This window comes from Cornus florida, unplaced genomic scaffold (genome assembly GCF_030987335.1).
Source record: "Cornus florida cultivar Cherokee Brave unplaced genomic scaffold, ASM3098733v1 CherokeeBrave_3.0.0_Hap2_Chr03, whole genome shotgun sequence".
NCBI lineage: Eukaryota > Viridiplantae > Streptophyta > Magnoliopsida > Cornales > Cornaceae > Cornus > Cornus florida.
This window is the reverse complement of record NW_026775573.1, coordinates 381,914-396,249: the sequence shown is the minus strand read 5'-3', so window position 1 is coordinate 396,249 and position 14,336 is coordinate 381,914. Positions and strand designations below refer to the sequence as shown.

At 35.6% G+C, this 14,336-nt stretch overlaps 2 protein-coding genes across 4 annotated transcripts; both read right to left on the bottom strand.

Annotated features, from left to right (window-relative positions):
• Positions 1-43: 43 nt before the first annotated feature.
• Positions 44-2,333, bottom strand: LOC132298879 (pentatricopeptide repeat-containing protein At5g08510). The gene is made up of 2 exons (XM_059795219.1): positions 922-2,333; positions 44-748 (listed from the first exon to the last, which is right to left on the bottom strand). Exons 1-2 carry the CDS (start codon positions 1,846-1,848, stop codon positions 137-139), a joined length of 1,539 nt encoding a protein of 512 aa, XP_059651202.1. The 5' UTR covers positions 1,849-2,333; the 3' UTR covers positions 44-136.
• A 775-nt stretch (positions 2,334-3,108) lies between these two features.
• On the bottom strand, positions 3,109-11,789 carry LOC132298877 (U-box domain-containing protein 44-like). 3 transcript variants are annotated; one of them, XM_059795214.1, is made up of 6 exons: positions 11,678-11,789; positions 11,254-11,458; positions 9,365-10,794; positions 8,447-8,750; positions 5,605-6,089; positions 3,109-4,846 (listed from the first exon to the last, which is right to left on the bottom strand). In XM_059795214.1, the coding sequence occupies exons 3-6, from the start codon at positions 10,586-10,588 to the stop codon at positions 3,851-3,853; spliced, it is 3,009 nt and encodes a 1,002-aa protein (XP_059651197.1). In that variant the 5' UTR covers positions 10,589-10,794; positions 11,254-11,458; positions 11,678-11,789; the 3' UTR covers positions 3,109-3,850. The 3 variants fall into 3 exon arrangements, with proteins under 3 accessions (XP_059651197.1, XP_059651196.1, XP_059651198.1); XM_059795213.1 differs by having other exon boundaries at positions 11,254-11,789; XM_059795215.1 differs by having other exon boundaries at positions 9,365-10,712; positions 11,254-11,789.
• Between the last annotated feature and the right edge of the window lie 2,547 nt (positions 11,790-14,336).

Below are 14,336 nucleotides of genomic sequence, written 5' to 3'. Positions count from 1 at the left end.
GCATTGTCTCATTCCTTTTATCATGCAAACATCAAGCTACATATTTATGTTTAAATATCTGTCAATTTTAGATATATTGTGTTGTAATTTAAATAATGTAGAGAGATTACGGTTCAATAAATAGAAACAATAGAATCTAGTTGACTATGCACAATTGTTCAACGGCATAATCTAAATGAGATGGATTTCCATGAAGCTTCAACCTAATGGAAATTTCATCCAGTAACGCATATATCTCGTGAGATCTTGGATGCGACCTATCTTCTACGATGAACTTGTGAATTTGGCCTCCCTCTTCGATAAAACTATATCCTGCAGCCTTGGTTATCTGGCAGCCCTTCATCAGCATCCTTAGCCTCGCAACTCCATCCCATTGGCCTGCTTTTGCATATATATTGGAAAGAATTACGTAGTTTCCTGGATTCCATGGCTCAAGCTCAAAGAGATACTCTGCCGCTCTTTCAGCCAGCTCAACATTGCCAGAGAAACTGCATGCTCCCAGCATAGCTCCCCATACTACAGCATCTGGTTTCATAGGCATACTTTGTATGAGCTCATAAGCATCATGCAATTCTCCAGCACGGCCTAGGAGATCGACCATGCAACCATAGTGTTCTTTTTTGGCAGTGATCGAGAACTTGTGTTCCATTGATTCGAATAGTTTGCGGCCTTCTTCAACCTTGCCTCCATGAGTGCATGCCAACAAAACCCCCACGAAAGTGACATCATCAGGTGCCATTCCTTCTCTCTGGTTATTATTAACAGTCAACAACATAAAGACACGAACCATGTTTATGGTTTATGTTAGTGGGAAGCAACCCAACAAGAAGTTATTATAATCACAATAATAATAATAATAATAATAATAATGGGTAAGTAGCATCATCAGCCATAGAGAGACAGACAGACAAACTCACTCACCAGCATTTCATGGAAAAGTTGAAGAGCCTCGTTGCATTTTCCATGGATAGCCAAACCCATGATCATTGAATTCCAAGACCACACATCTCTCCTGCTACCAATCTCATCAAACACTCGCTTTGCCATATCGATCAAACCACACCTGGAGTACATTTCCAGTATAGCATTGCATACAATCATATCTTTGAAGTATCCATTTACCCTTGCATACCATTCAATCCTCTGCCCAACTTCCAATGCCCCAGTGTTTGCACAGGCTGGAAGAACACTAGCTATTGTCACTTGATTTGGCTTCACTCCTTTCTGTTTCTCCATAACCATAAACATCTCAAGTGCCTTTCCGTACTGCCCATTCTGTGAATATCCAGATATCATTGTTGTCCATGAAATCACATTCCTCCTAGGCATCAAACCGAACAATTCTAATGCTCCCTCCATATCCCCACACCTAGCATGCCCCGCAATCATCGAATTCCAGGTGGGCACATCTCTTCTTCTCATTTCATTAAATTGTTGGCGAGCCCATGCCAACAAACCCAGTTTAGCATACATGTCAACCAAAGTTGTTAAAGCATACATGTCAAATTGGAAAAAAGATTTGATAAAATGGGTGTGGAGCATTTGAGCGTTGCGCGGGGAGGAAAGGGAAGCACAAGCAGAGAAGAGGTAAGTGAAGGTGTGTTGGTTTGGGGAGAAACCTTGGAGGCACATTTGATTGAAGAGGGACAAACAGTGATGGTAAGGGCCATGAGAAGAGTATGCTTTAATGAGCTTGTTATATAGATAGAAAGCTGGGCTAGGAATAAGATCGAACAGTGCGTGGGCATACGGGATGTTGGGGATTTCAAGCAGTTTGACAATGAGGAACCGGGAGAAGTCTGTGCCATTTCTGAGGGTGTAGGCATGTATTTGCTTCAGTTGGTTCATAACAAAATTTGACCCTATGTGATGGATGATGTGACAATATCTATAATTAGCTCACCAACCAAATAGCTGATAAGCTAAGCTCTACTACACATCATATATATATATATATTGGAATCAATCTCATAGTATTTTTTAAGGAGTAATAAAGTAGTTCACCACTTACTAAAATGTGTCTTCTTAGGGTTATGACCTATGGTGTGGCTCTGAACTGGGCATGGACACATCTATTTCTTAGGGGTATTTTCCATGTATATTACTATTTATTACTGTAGTTACCAACTCAGAAAAAGAGTTATCCCCCGCTTCATTCTAATTGAACCCATAAAAAAACAAAAAGTAATGGCACTCACGCAAAACACCCTCGTAAAAACCAACTTAGTCAAACTGTTTTTGTCTATGCTTCTATAGTGGGATGATGTATCCTAAACTACTTAGCAGAACATTTTGGGTTTTTGTCTATGCTTCTATAGTGGGATAATGTATCCTAAACTACTTAGCAGAACATTTTGGCTAAAGAATATTTTGCTCCGCATCATTATTCAAAAAAATAAATATTTACTACTCCAAGGTGTAAAGAAGTGGATTCGGTCACTTCTAAACACCATTAGTCAAAATTCGTATGTCAAATATTCTAATTGATCGCTAAGGTCTCGTTTGACATGCGATTGATCGCTAAGGTCTCGTTTGACATGCGTTTTGTTTCTGCTGTTTTTATTTTTGGACTGTTACAATGTCGATTTTGACAATAAAAACATCTTTGGTGCAGTCTAATTTTATTTTACACAGTGCTAAAACACTTCGTGAACAATAACCCAAAACCAAAATACCAAAAATATGTTTTTTTTCTTGTTTTGACAACTCTTCATGGCCCAAAACTATAACTGTGCATGTTTCTGTTTCCGACATTTCCACAGTAAAACATCGTTCCTGAACGTGTTTCCAATTTTTTTCCAAAACGACTCTTATTGCAAAAACATTTCTGTTTTAGCCAAAAACAAAACGTCTAAAATAAAACATATGCCAAACAGGCCCAAGTAAATGTCAGTTACAACTTGTACCCTGACAAATTTTACAGATTTTAATGGTTAGATAGACATTTAAACGCATTTGGGTTGACCACGTTTTCTATCATCATTTAACTGCCTCTTTCTCACTCTCTCAAGCACACACGAACATATATATATATATATATATATATGCATGCAACTCTTAAGCGCACGTAAACTCACGTGCTTGCATGTAATTTTGATCAGAAGTTTGAGAGAACTGAACTCAGACTTGGTCTTTTATTTTCACTCTTTAAAACTAATTTTCCAGAGATGCAACCGAATCGAATAAGCTACTAGCTAGCTATCTATATCATCAATCACAGAAAATAATATACTTAATTCTAAAGAATCTAGTCTGCAGCATCAGTCTGTCCAATCCCAATGGTGGCTTTCATTGATTTCTCATCTCCTTACACTGCATTCACAGACACGTCAAGCTTCTATTACTGAAACAACTGATCCTTCAGTGCTAATAATACAAGCCATGGAAGATCTCTCCTTACACTTCAGCAGCCCTTTGCTTTCTTCACGTACGTACTATACAAATGACAAATTGAATTCGATCCATATTATGGTTATACTGTCATGCGGTGGTGAGCAACCACCACAAGCACCACTTCACATCCATCACATGTGGCATGCATGCTCCCCATATATTTAACCATGAGTATGATCCAAGTATAACCACCACTAGTCTTGCTTTTGCAGCAAATTGCTGCTGAGCCAACTCGAAGATGAAAGGAGAAAGATGTTCTGTCCTGCTAAACATGCAAGAGGGACGATGCTTTACGCCTGGTATAATGGATGATCTGAATTCCTACACAAATCCATGACGCTTGCATAATAAAGAATCCCGGGGGGAGTTCTATGAGCAAGCAGAGAACAACCTCCTGAAAACTGATTAGAGGGAGTTACATTCACATGATGAGAGCTATGAAACACTAAAAAAACCTTCAGAAATAAGAGGACTGCTCATGAAGGACATTCAAGTGAGCAAGTATCCTGGCTGCCAAAGATTTTGTACTAGTATTTCCCCTCTGAGTCAGGTCAATTAAAGGCATATGAGCTGAGGCTCCATATTTGTATTTGAACTCCACCTGTCGAAAAATTCGCTCTAAAGAACTCAGAACTTTCTCTTGCAATCTGGGGGAAGGGGCGCTAAGTAATTTTATTATCGAAGGTATGGCTTTTGCTTCATCAAGCACCTTACTACCGCTTTGCAGTCTTTCACCTTCAATCAAAGTCAACAGTGCATCTAAAGAAGCTTCACATGCTTCGGGGTCTGGTTCCCCAAGAACTCTCACAAGAGGTTCCACTCCACCAGCCTCCACAAGGCAAAATGATGATTCCACCGTACAGATTCCCCGATGAACTGGGCACACCATTTCTGGTGCAGCTGAAAAGCACCAGAATTTCTGATGCTTTGTAATCGGCCGACTAAGCCCAAGGGAATTCTTTGAAAATTGAGCAAGTGAAATGGCTGCTCGTCTTTTTGTCAAGCTAGTTCCAAAGTCTAGCAACTGTACCAACACAAGAATAACACCAGCCTCAGCTGCTTTCTTCTGTGCTTGCAGGTTTGTTGGAACTGTAAAACGGCATACAGCTCCAACAGCATTCTCTATTAACTGTTTGTTATGAGGACTGTTATTCTTGCCATTGGAAATAAAATTGGAAATGGTCTGAAGACCCCCTGCATCTAGTAGCCATTGAGTGAGCTGGGAGTCTTCAGGAAGGTTAGAGATTATACCCATTGCTGAAACAATTTCTTCCTCATCATTAGAAGTTTTAATGATCTGGAGTATGGTCTCAATTGACTTCTGACGAACATGCTCTAAGATGGTGGCTTCATCACCATCTTCTGTCAAGCAGCAGAACAGCTTAATGGCATTTGCCCTTATATTAGGGTTATCGAGCTCGCATAACTGTACCAATACTTGCACGGCTGAGCACTGTAAATGCAACAAATCACCAAGAGTAAGTAACAATCCAACTGATAATAAAGATCACATTGGTAGTGATGAAAACAAATAAGCAAAAGCGTGAGAGGATTGTAAAAATTAGAATCTAAATGCTTAAAGGTCATAAAGGAAGGCCATAACAGGTTATAATTTTCTAGTCCGCAGGAAACAAAATACGGAAGGAAAAAGGAATCAGTACTCTCTTCATAGGCACCCCCACATGCAAAGACGTTAGAAAGGGCAAGGGGGAAGAAAGAATATATATATATATATATATATATATAAAGACCAACTGATACTAAAATGCTTTTAAGGGTGCTTCTGTCACAAATGGAATTAACATCTAGCTATTTTCTTAGGTTCCAGGCTTTTATTGACAGATATATTGAATTGCATATATCCTTCTTAAAAGTAGGACCTCTTTACCAACGAGATTTCTCGACACCATTTTGCAAGTTTTTGAGAAACTAGGCACTCTTTACCTTTTCGTTTATTTATTTATTTATTTATTTATTATTATTATTATTATTATTATTATTATTATTTTTTGTGGTTACATGAGAAATCATTTCCACTTCTACATCTGAACACATTGTTTTTGGACACAAGAAGGTAATTTGAGCAAAATGACCATTGTTTCACAATATATACCCTACTTGTTTGTGGCAACAGTTTCTATGTTGTCTATCCATAAAGAGGATGTCAAATTTTCATAAAAAAGGAAATATCTTCCTCACAAAGGTATGTACCTGTGCTAACTTGGTCTTGATAATAGTAGCAGAAGGAGATAGGCACATGGCATGAAAAGCTCGAAGAATGCTTTGTTGTACAGTAGGCCCAGTTAGGTTAATCAAGGAGAAAAGTCTATAAATATCATCATCAGATTCCAACAGCAACACCTGTGGCTCATTGGAATCTCGTGTTACAGTTGATATAGCAAGATGCATAATTGTGGCAGCAACCTGTTCACGTAGTGGTGATGATGTGTGACGGTAAAGAAGGTCGAGTAATGGCCCTGCAGCACCATCTCTTATCATCTTCCGACCATTCTTTGGTAAGCTTGAGAGGTTCTGAAGAGCTTTAACTACTACTTTCTTCATCTCAATATCATCATGTGAAAGCAGGTCAAGAAGTGAACCTAGTACACCATCTTCGAGCAGCGATGATTTATTGTGATCAGTCAACTCCATTTCTGCCAAAGTTGATGCCATGATCATTTTTATGTCATCTTGTCCTGCAGAAACAGATAGCCCAGTGTTCACGGGTTATATAATTTATTTGATAATAAGTTAAACAATCAGCCGGACATTAGATGCAAATTATCACAGATGATTTAGAAGTGTTTAGATGTAGACATCAGCATTTGTATACCTATATCTCAACCATCTCCAACAGATAAGAAGTAAATATATTAGTATACCCCTTTTACATTATCATTATAAATGTTGTTCTTCTATGAAATCGATTCAAATTTATTACATACGATTTCAATAACATTCCATGAATGATGTAACATTGAGGATGAATTTGACCTTCAATAAATCAATCAGCTCATGCATTGTTAAAGATTTGGCAAAACAATATAACAAAAGTTGCAATGTAGGAAAATTTGTTTCTCCATATCAGTACCGAGTAATAATGTATTGATGAAAGAATCTATTGTTTGGTGTGAATAACAATTAATTCCACAAGGATTTAGACTTGAATTTTGAAAAGAAATCAACCACGAATAGAATAATTATCAAGAGTATCAGTATTCAACCAGATATTACTGCAATCTTCGCTAAAGAAGCTAAGATTCTAGGTGTCAATAAAAAATCCTAGGATGAATTCCAAATGACTCCAAAAAACAATTTGTGCAAGTAAGAGAAAGAAGGAGAAAGGTAAGAGTCAGTAATCTTCTTGCACTATGGTTGGATGAGTAATTTGGTCAAGTAGTCATCTCCTTTCTCTTTCTTTCAGAAACACTTCTCCATTTCATCCATCCCACTCTAATTTTGTTGAAAACTTATTTATAAATTTTCTTCTTTGCAGAGATAAAGTCATTTCTCTATTGCGAGAGGAAGTTACATGAAATGATGAAGTTATCAAACAAGGTCTCAGTGAAAGATTAAGAAGCGAATATGAGAGTCGTGGCATTTGGAACAAGCGCATTATGCATCTTCTCTTTAAGTTATTACTGCATTATGAGGAAATCTCTCACAAAGTGTATTTTAATCATCAGCGCTAGTCCATTATTCTTTCACGTAAATCAGAATTTTGGGCGAGACAAACAATTTACACTGATATTCCAATTGAAGGCATAAAATATAAGGAAAAAGAAGAAGAAAAGAAAAAAAAAAGGAAATAAAACTAAGCTATAGTATTCATGTCATACTATAGCTCCTCTTATTAATTGGTCAGTGCATTTAGAAAGACAGTTTACCAATGAGAATGTGTATAGATACACACACAAAGTAGAAATTTAAATAGCAGAGTGAAGCAGACAGTTGCAAGAAGAAATGCTTAACATCAGTATCCTTATAAAGAGTCTCAAACTAACTAAACTCTTTGCATTGATTGCCTCTTTGGCCCAGTGTTTAACATCAGTACCCTTATAAAGAGCTCAAACTAACTAAACTCTTTTCATTGATTGCATCTTTGCAGGGCCATCGCTCCACTAAACTAAACTCTTTTCATTGATTGCATCATTCCACGTTGCCTTTTTTCATGTCATTTTAATCTTTCCCCTTGTATCAACAAGGCCTACAAACTCGAGAAATTAGGCTCCTTGTGATTCTGTAAGACGCATATGTCTAATTATTTCAGCAGAATGCCACTGGATTCAACCTTTTTGGTTATTTTCATCTTAACCTCTTACTGAAAAGAAGTTCCTGAGTTACATCTTTCTACAACTCAGTCCATATACATTATTATCGGGTTCCCACTAAAAGGAGTTCCAATATGAGAAGAAAGTTAGGACTTGAGAGCAAAATCTCATAGGGCTGCAAATGAACCATGCCGAAGCAGCCGAACTGAGCTTGAGTCTGTTCGGGCTCGGCTCGTTCATGTGTGGGCTCAACTCAGGTTCGTGACGAGCTCAAAAAGCTGAGCTCGGACTCAGCTCATTATTATTTTGAAAAGTTCAGGCTCGGCTCATTTAATAATGAAAGTCATTTGGGCTCAATTTAAGCTCGTGTTCGAGACCATTTCGACTTGTTCATGAATTTATACGACACAAACCCTATGTTCATGAATATATTCATGAGCTTGCACAAATCGAACCCAATATTGTTTAGGATCGGCTCATTTACTAAATGAGCCTAGAAATCAAGCTCAAGCTTGGCTCATTTGCTTAATGAACGAGCCCGAGCTATTATGAACAACTCAGTTAACTTGCGGCCCTACATGTCAGGGTCCTTTCCAGGCTACTCCATATGTTAAATTTAAAGCATTTATCAATATTTCAACATTCTGTGGGCTTATTTTACTCATAGTTTTAGCATTTAAATGAGTTTCAAATGATGATTCAATTGCTATAATGCCACTATAACATACTGATATCAATAATTCTTCTAAACCCTAAAAGGACATCATATTAGAGGAAAGAACCTGAAGAAAGACGCTGCAGGAGATGTTTAAAATAATTTGCCTTTGCCATGTGGACAATATTCTGATTAGAGAATGACAGATTTTCCAAAAGCTCCTTGGCATCTGAGGCAGCTTGAATGTCATCACTGCTTGACATAGTCACCAAGAGGAGTATGCAACCCTGAACATTCCCAATGCAGTCTCGTAGTGACTCACTTTTTGACAGTTCCAGTAGCAATGTCACTGCTAACTTCCTTTCTCCAACACGACGTCCAAGAAAGCGAACAATAGATTCAATTGCATTATCAGCTTCTGCAATTCTTTCCTGCAACATGTTTCAATCACAGGCAAGCACAAATCTGAGACCACCAACTATCTTTTCAGTTAAAGATGACCAAATTTATTTAAGGAAAATGGAGCTAATTTTAGTGATTCATTAACAAGAGTGTATGATTTGTAAGCAGTATGGAAGATCACAAGTGAACACAATTAGAACTTCTTCTTTATTGGACTCTGATTTCCGTTTGATCACAAAATGAAAATTTCATTGAGTTTTCATTTAGTATCGGTTAGGCATCCTGAGTTTGATCTATCTAATTGACACCAAAAATCAAATTTCACCTACTAACTCCGTAGGAATGTAAATCAAATTCAAATCAAGTCCTAAGGATTTGTTCTTATATTAGAAATATCATATGCACATTCGAACGTATTCTTCTCGCATCAATTTCAAGGTTCTCATAACTAATTTGAAGGCATCCTGAGAGGACTACACATGACAGCTGTGTTTCACTAATATGGGAGTATATAGAAAATCAAATTGGTAAGAGATTGAACTTACAATGTTTTGCATTATATCAGAAAGAGAAAAACAAACTTTGTAGTTAAGTTTCAAGGCTAGAAGAAAAAAAGACATAAATTTAACATGCTAAGATGTACCTTAGCATCATCGTGCTTTGCCAGGATGCAAAGGATGACAAGAGCATGATTCCTTATGTCTCGATTTTTGGCAGCAAGAAGTTCAATAAGAACAGGTATGTAGTCCTCCAATACTACCCATTCTCGATGTAGGTCCCTTTGTTCACAGAGATCCTGTAGTTGTCCCAGGCAATGAAGCACTTCTTCCTCATCTACTGACTGGAGTTTTGGTTTCAAGGAAGCAATTGTAATCATGGTATTTCTATCCTTCCATTCTTCAATTGATTGGCGCAGAGTCTTGTTAGGCCGTAGCATTGTTGTATCCAAAGGGATCATGGTCAGGGGGCACAAGTAATTACCCTCAGCAAACCACTTATCTATCGCAGTTCTCTCAAATGTGTGTCCTGAAGAAGTCTCCACAGGATCAACCATAACTTCCCTAGTGATTGGGCAATAAAATGATTGTAGGGGTTCCAATGGTTGACTACCCAAGGAATTCCTTTTAGTGAAATACTTAGCTTCTTTCTCTTTCAGAGATGAAGTAGCATCTGCTTTTTCTAGCAACATGATTATTTGTTCCATTTGTATAGCTTCTGCCTCGTCCTTCTTCAGCCGAACATTCTCGATCTCACTCTTGAATTCTTCAAATTCTTTCTTTAATGCTGAGCGCTCAGTTGAAATTCCAACAGCCTCTGCAATGGAAATCAACAAATTGTTGGCATATGAGCGGTCAACACTCCTCTCCTGTATTCCTGATTCTAACTTCTCCAAAATCTGTTCCTCTTCTATAGCTGCCTTGAACTCTGCATTATGCATACTTTCACATAGCTGGCTGATGTCCTCGATTAAACCCGATGAAATGTCCAGCGAGGCCAAAGGAATGAGACTTAGCGCCCGGCTAATCTCTCTTGTACACTCCTGTAAACGTTTAGCAACTGAGCGGCAGTTGACAAAGAGATATACTTTGTTTCTCTTACTGCATTCCATAATTAGTTGCTTTCCAACTTTGATCTCCCTATTAAGAATGTCGACAACATTGTTTAAGCCTTGAGAATTAGTGACATTTTTTTTGTTCAACTCTTTTAGGAGAGGGATGATCCTGTCCAGGTAAGCTGTGAATTGTGCAAAACTCTTCTTCTCAATGGAAACACTAGTGCCAGTAGTTACAATCTCAATAATGATTTCTATGGTCTGTGATAGAACTTCAGCAGCTGGTGCAAATGAGGTACTAGTAATGACATCCATTACTATCCTGTTACCCAGCTAAAGAGGTATAGAAAGCTTGATGGTCTGCCCCATGTGACCAGATCTCGTCAACTCCACAGCTGAATGCAGTTGAACCCGAATTAGTGTGCGTTTGTATCAGCACCTACACGAGTTACCCACATGTGCACTTAATTGACGGTAAGATGAAAAGAAGCACATGAAACCACCAGCGCTTCATTTGGTAGCTGAAAAGGCAAAGAAAAGAAGAGAATACAGGGTTTTGAATTTTACATTTGCAGCGTCAAGTTTGACGAAAACCTAAAGTCAACAGGGGTAAATTGAGTGGAGGAGTTTTCATACATGTAATCTAAAAAATGAAAAGTTTAAGATTGGAAACTAGAACCAAACATGGTTTGCTGTGTTCCTCCTAGTGTTGTTGGCAAGAAAACGAAGAATTCATCCAGAAAAGAAGGATTGAAGTGAGCACCATAATCATTTAACGCAGCAGAGTTGAATTGAAGTATACAAAAAGATACGGCAAAATTTTATAGTTGAGAAATAGAAATAATAAGTATATGATGTGAAAAAAGTTGAGGTGTTTTCAGCATAATTAATTGTTGATGAAATTGAAGATATTGAAACAAAACACCTGGGATTATAAAGTTAAGGAAAGCAGCAAAGAAGACCAATTTAGTAAAGCTGACCTGAGGAGAGAAAAATTTAACCACCAAGTCTGTCTGTCTGTCTGTCTGTGTGTCGGGGGGTGTATGTGTATCAAAAAATCAGAGAGGATGATCAACAAACAAACACCGAGTCGTCTGCCCAGTTAGATTGCAATCCAAGTTGGATTGGTGACGGAAAATTCGAGGATGAAAATGCTAGCTCTTCCTGCTGCCTCAGTTTATTTTCCTGGAAAATTCGAGAAAAATTGTTTGTATATGGTATAAAATAGTAGAGTAGACGGTGTTGATTTAAGCGATCGATTGTGTGAATGGACTATACACACACACACACACACACACACAATCAGGAGGAGTTCGTCAGTCAATCAACCGTAGTTGGACTAAGACAAACATAAAACGAATGGATGTTATTGGTAGGAGGAGACCACTACTACGTTAGTACTACCTCCTTTTGGCTTTGCAAACATTTTCGATTCATCAGATCATCTTTTCCCCAAATTGACCACTTCTACTTTGAGGTCTACCGTTTCCGTGTTCCATTCTCTGCACAATAATAATGAGGGCAAAGTAAAGAAAACCCATCTACTCGTAATTTTTTTTAATAAACCCCCTTCTTGTAATTTTTTTTAGCAAAGAACCTTTCTATTTGTAGTCCTTTTTAAGAAATCTTCATTGTCCAATTTTTTACCAAATAACCCTAGTCAACTATCCAAAGGGAGTAAAAGAGTTAATATTTGAATTAAAATATCATTTTATTTAAATCTTAATTTTTTCGAACTTCAAAAATTCATATATCACAAATCGTACATCCAAATATTGTAAGTAATATATGCGCGAAAAGCTTATAAAACAAAGATTCTAAAAATATAAGATTTATTTAATAAAACTTCATAACCAGAGAGAAATAGACAATCTAAAAATCTACTGCAATAATTTTATTTTATTTTATTTTTTATAAAATACTCGGATTATTTGAAAGAAAATTTTCAAAGTTATTCATTTTCATATGGAGCATGACATATAAAAAAATTAGCCCCTATAGAGACCGAATATTTATTTTTATATTTTTTTAAATGGCGAGTCTATAAAAGAATGAAAATACTTTGACGCAAAATATGATATCTCATGAAATTGATCTCTGTTGGGGTTAATTTTTTATATATTCGGCTCCATATGTAAATGAATAATTCTGAAAATTTTCTTGTAAAGATCTCGAGTATTTTATTTATTAAAAACAAAATAAGATTGTTGGAGTAGATTTTTAAATTTCCAATTTTTATCTGGTTATGAAGGTTTGTTGTACAAATCTAATATTTCTAGAATCCTTATTTTATAAGCTTTTCGTGCATATATTATTTATAATTTTTAAATATACGGTTTGTGAGATATGAATTTTTGAAGTTCGGGAGAATTAATATTTAAATAAAAGAGCATTTTGGTTCAATTATCAACTATTTTACCTCCTTCAGATAGTTGAGGAGAGTTCTTTGGTAAAAAAATTAGATAAGGGAGATTTATTGGAAAATTGATACAAGTTGAGGGGGGTTCTTTGGTAAAAAAAATAGACAGGGGGTTTACTAGAAAATGTTACAAGTTGAGGGGGGGTTTTCTGTACTTTGCCCTAATAATAATAACATGTATGTTTGGGAATTCAACTTTTTATTTAATGATAGTGAATTTCTAATATTTTTTTATTTGAGTGAATTTTTTTAATTTATCATTCTTAAAAGGTAAATGACTACTTCCTCCGTCCCATAATAGTTGTCTATCTTTTCTTTTTGGATTGTTCCATAATACTTGTCCATTTACCAAGTTTAAACAACATATTTCACATCTTTTCATAAATTACCCTTAAAATTTTAAAAAAAATTCAAACTTGATTATATATATATATATATATATATATATATATATATATATATATATATCTTTCATAAATTACCCTTAAAATTTAAAAAAAAATTTATGAAAAGATATATATATATATATATATATATATATATATATATATATATATATTAACTTGAAAGGGTATCTTTATAATTTTTAAAGGGGACAATGCAATAATTACATGTCCCCTTAAAAAGTTCTACTCCCCATAAGGGACATCTATTATGGAAAAGAAGCAGTATTATGTAATTAATGAACTTGTTTAATAAATCAATTTGATAATGTTATAAAAAATGGCGAATTGTAAAAAATTGCTCGACCATTAACCAACTGCGAAAAATTCTCTTACGAATATTTTTGGCAAAAAACTTCCTTCAACAATCTCAAAGGGTGTTTTTAACTGATGTTCGTTCAAGCAATTATATGAGGGCATTTTTCGAAAGCAATTACTCCTTAACATATTATTCTTTAGACAATTTATTTATTTATTTATTTTCTATGTCTCTCCCTCAAGCAAGTAGATGAAGTAGTAAAGAAAAATTCCCGAAAAAAAAAAAAAAAAAAAAAAATGGCTTTTGAATTTGAATAGAAGATGGAAAAATTAAGCAGCTCAAAAACTCTCAGTGCACTTGATCTTTAGCGGCCATTATAACAGTTAATTATTTTAAGAAAAATAATTAATAATTTGTCATGTTTCCTTAGTCCAATTTCTTTCTTTTTCTTAATTGAATTATGGTACTGCAAGGGAAGTACACTAAAATTGACAATTAAAAAACAACATAATTTCTTTTTAAAATCCGAAAAAAAATTCCTTACTTTGAGAACACGAAATACCACAAAGTAACTTTTTGAAATGAAATTGTTGTAATTGATGTACTCAAGTTAAAAACCTAAAAATATGACGCTTTTAATGTGAAAGGACATCATTGCCATCTATTCAATTCACAATAATTTAATTATAAAGGATATTTAAGTCATTTAATTTGAGAGAAATGCATTTATCATCTCATCATATACTATTTTGATTCCACCACCTACTACTCAAAAATTGTTTTAATTCCACCACCTACTATTCAAAAATTACATACTATGTGGATGAAGAAGTATAGGGAATAACTTTTGGAAAGTTTACTCACTCTTATTATTAAGATTTTTTTTTATTTATTATTATTTTTTTAAGATGGTAAGAAACCAAAAGAAAAATAACACTTTTT

What these genes read in the sequence shown, in the direction of transcription:
- LOC132298879 (XM_059795219.1), bottom strand. Translation starts at nt 1,848, where the DNA reads ATGAACCAACTGAAGCAAATACATGCCTACACCCTCAGAAATGGCACA. An exon ending in AACTTTTCCATGAAATGCTG is followed by an intron (nt 749 to 921) that starts GTGAGTGAGTTT and finishes AATAATAACCAG; the next exon opens with AGAGAAGGAATGGCACCTGA.
- LOC132298877 (XM_059795213.1), bottom strand. Translation starts at nt 10,588, where the DNA reads ATGGATGTCATTACTAGTACCTCATTTGCACCAGCTGCTGAAGTTCTA. An exon ending in CCTGCAGCGTCTTTCTTCAG is followed by an intron (nt 6,090 to 8,446) that starts GTTCTTTCCTCT and finishes CTGTTTCTGCAG; the next exon opens with GACAAGATGACATAAAAATG. An exon ending in TCAAGACCAAGTTAGCACAG is followed by an intron (nt 4,847 to 5,604) that starts GTACATACCTTT and finishes TTGCATTTACAG; the next exon opens with TGCTCAGCCGTGCAAGTATT.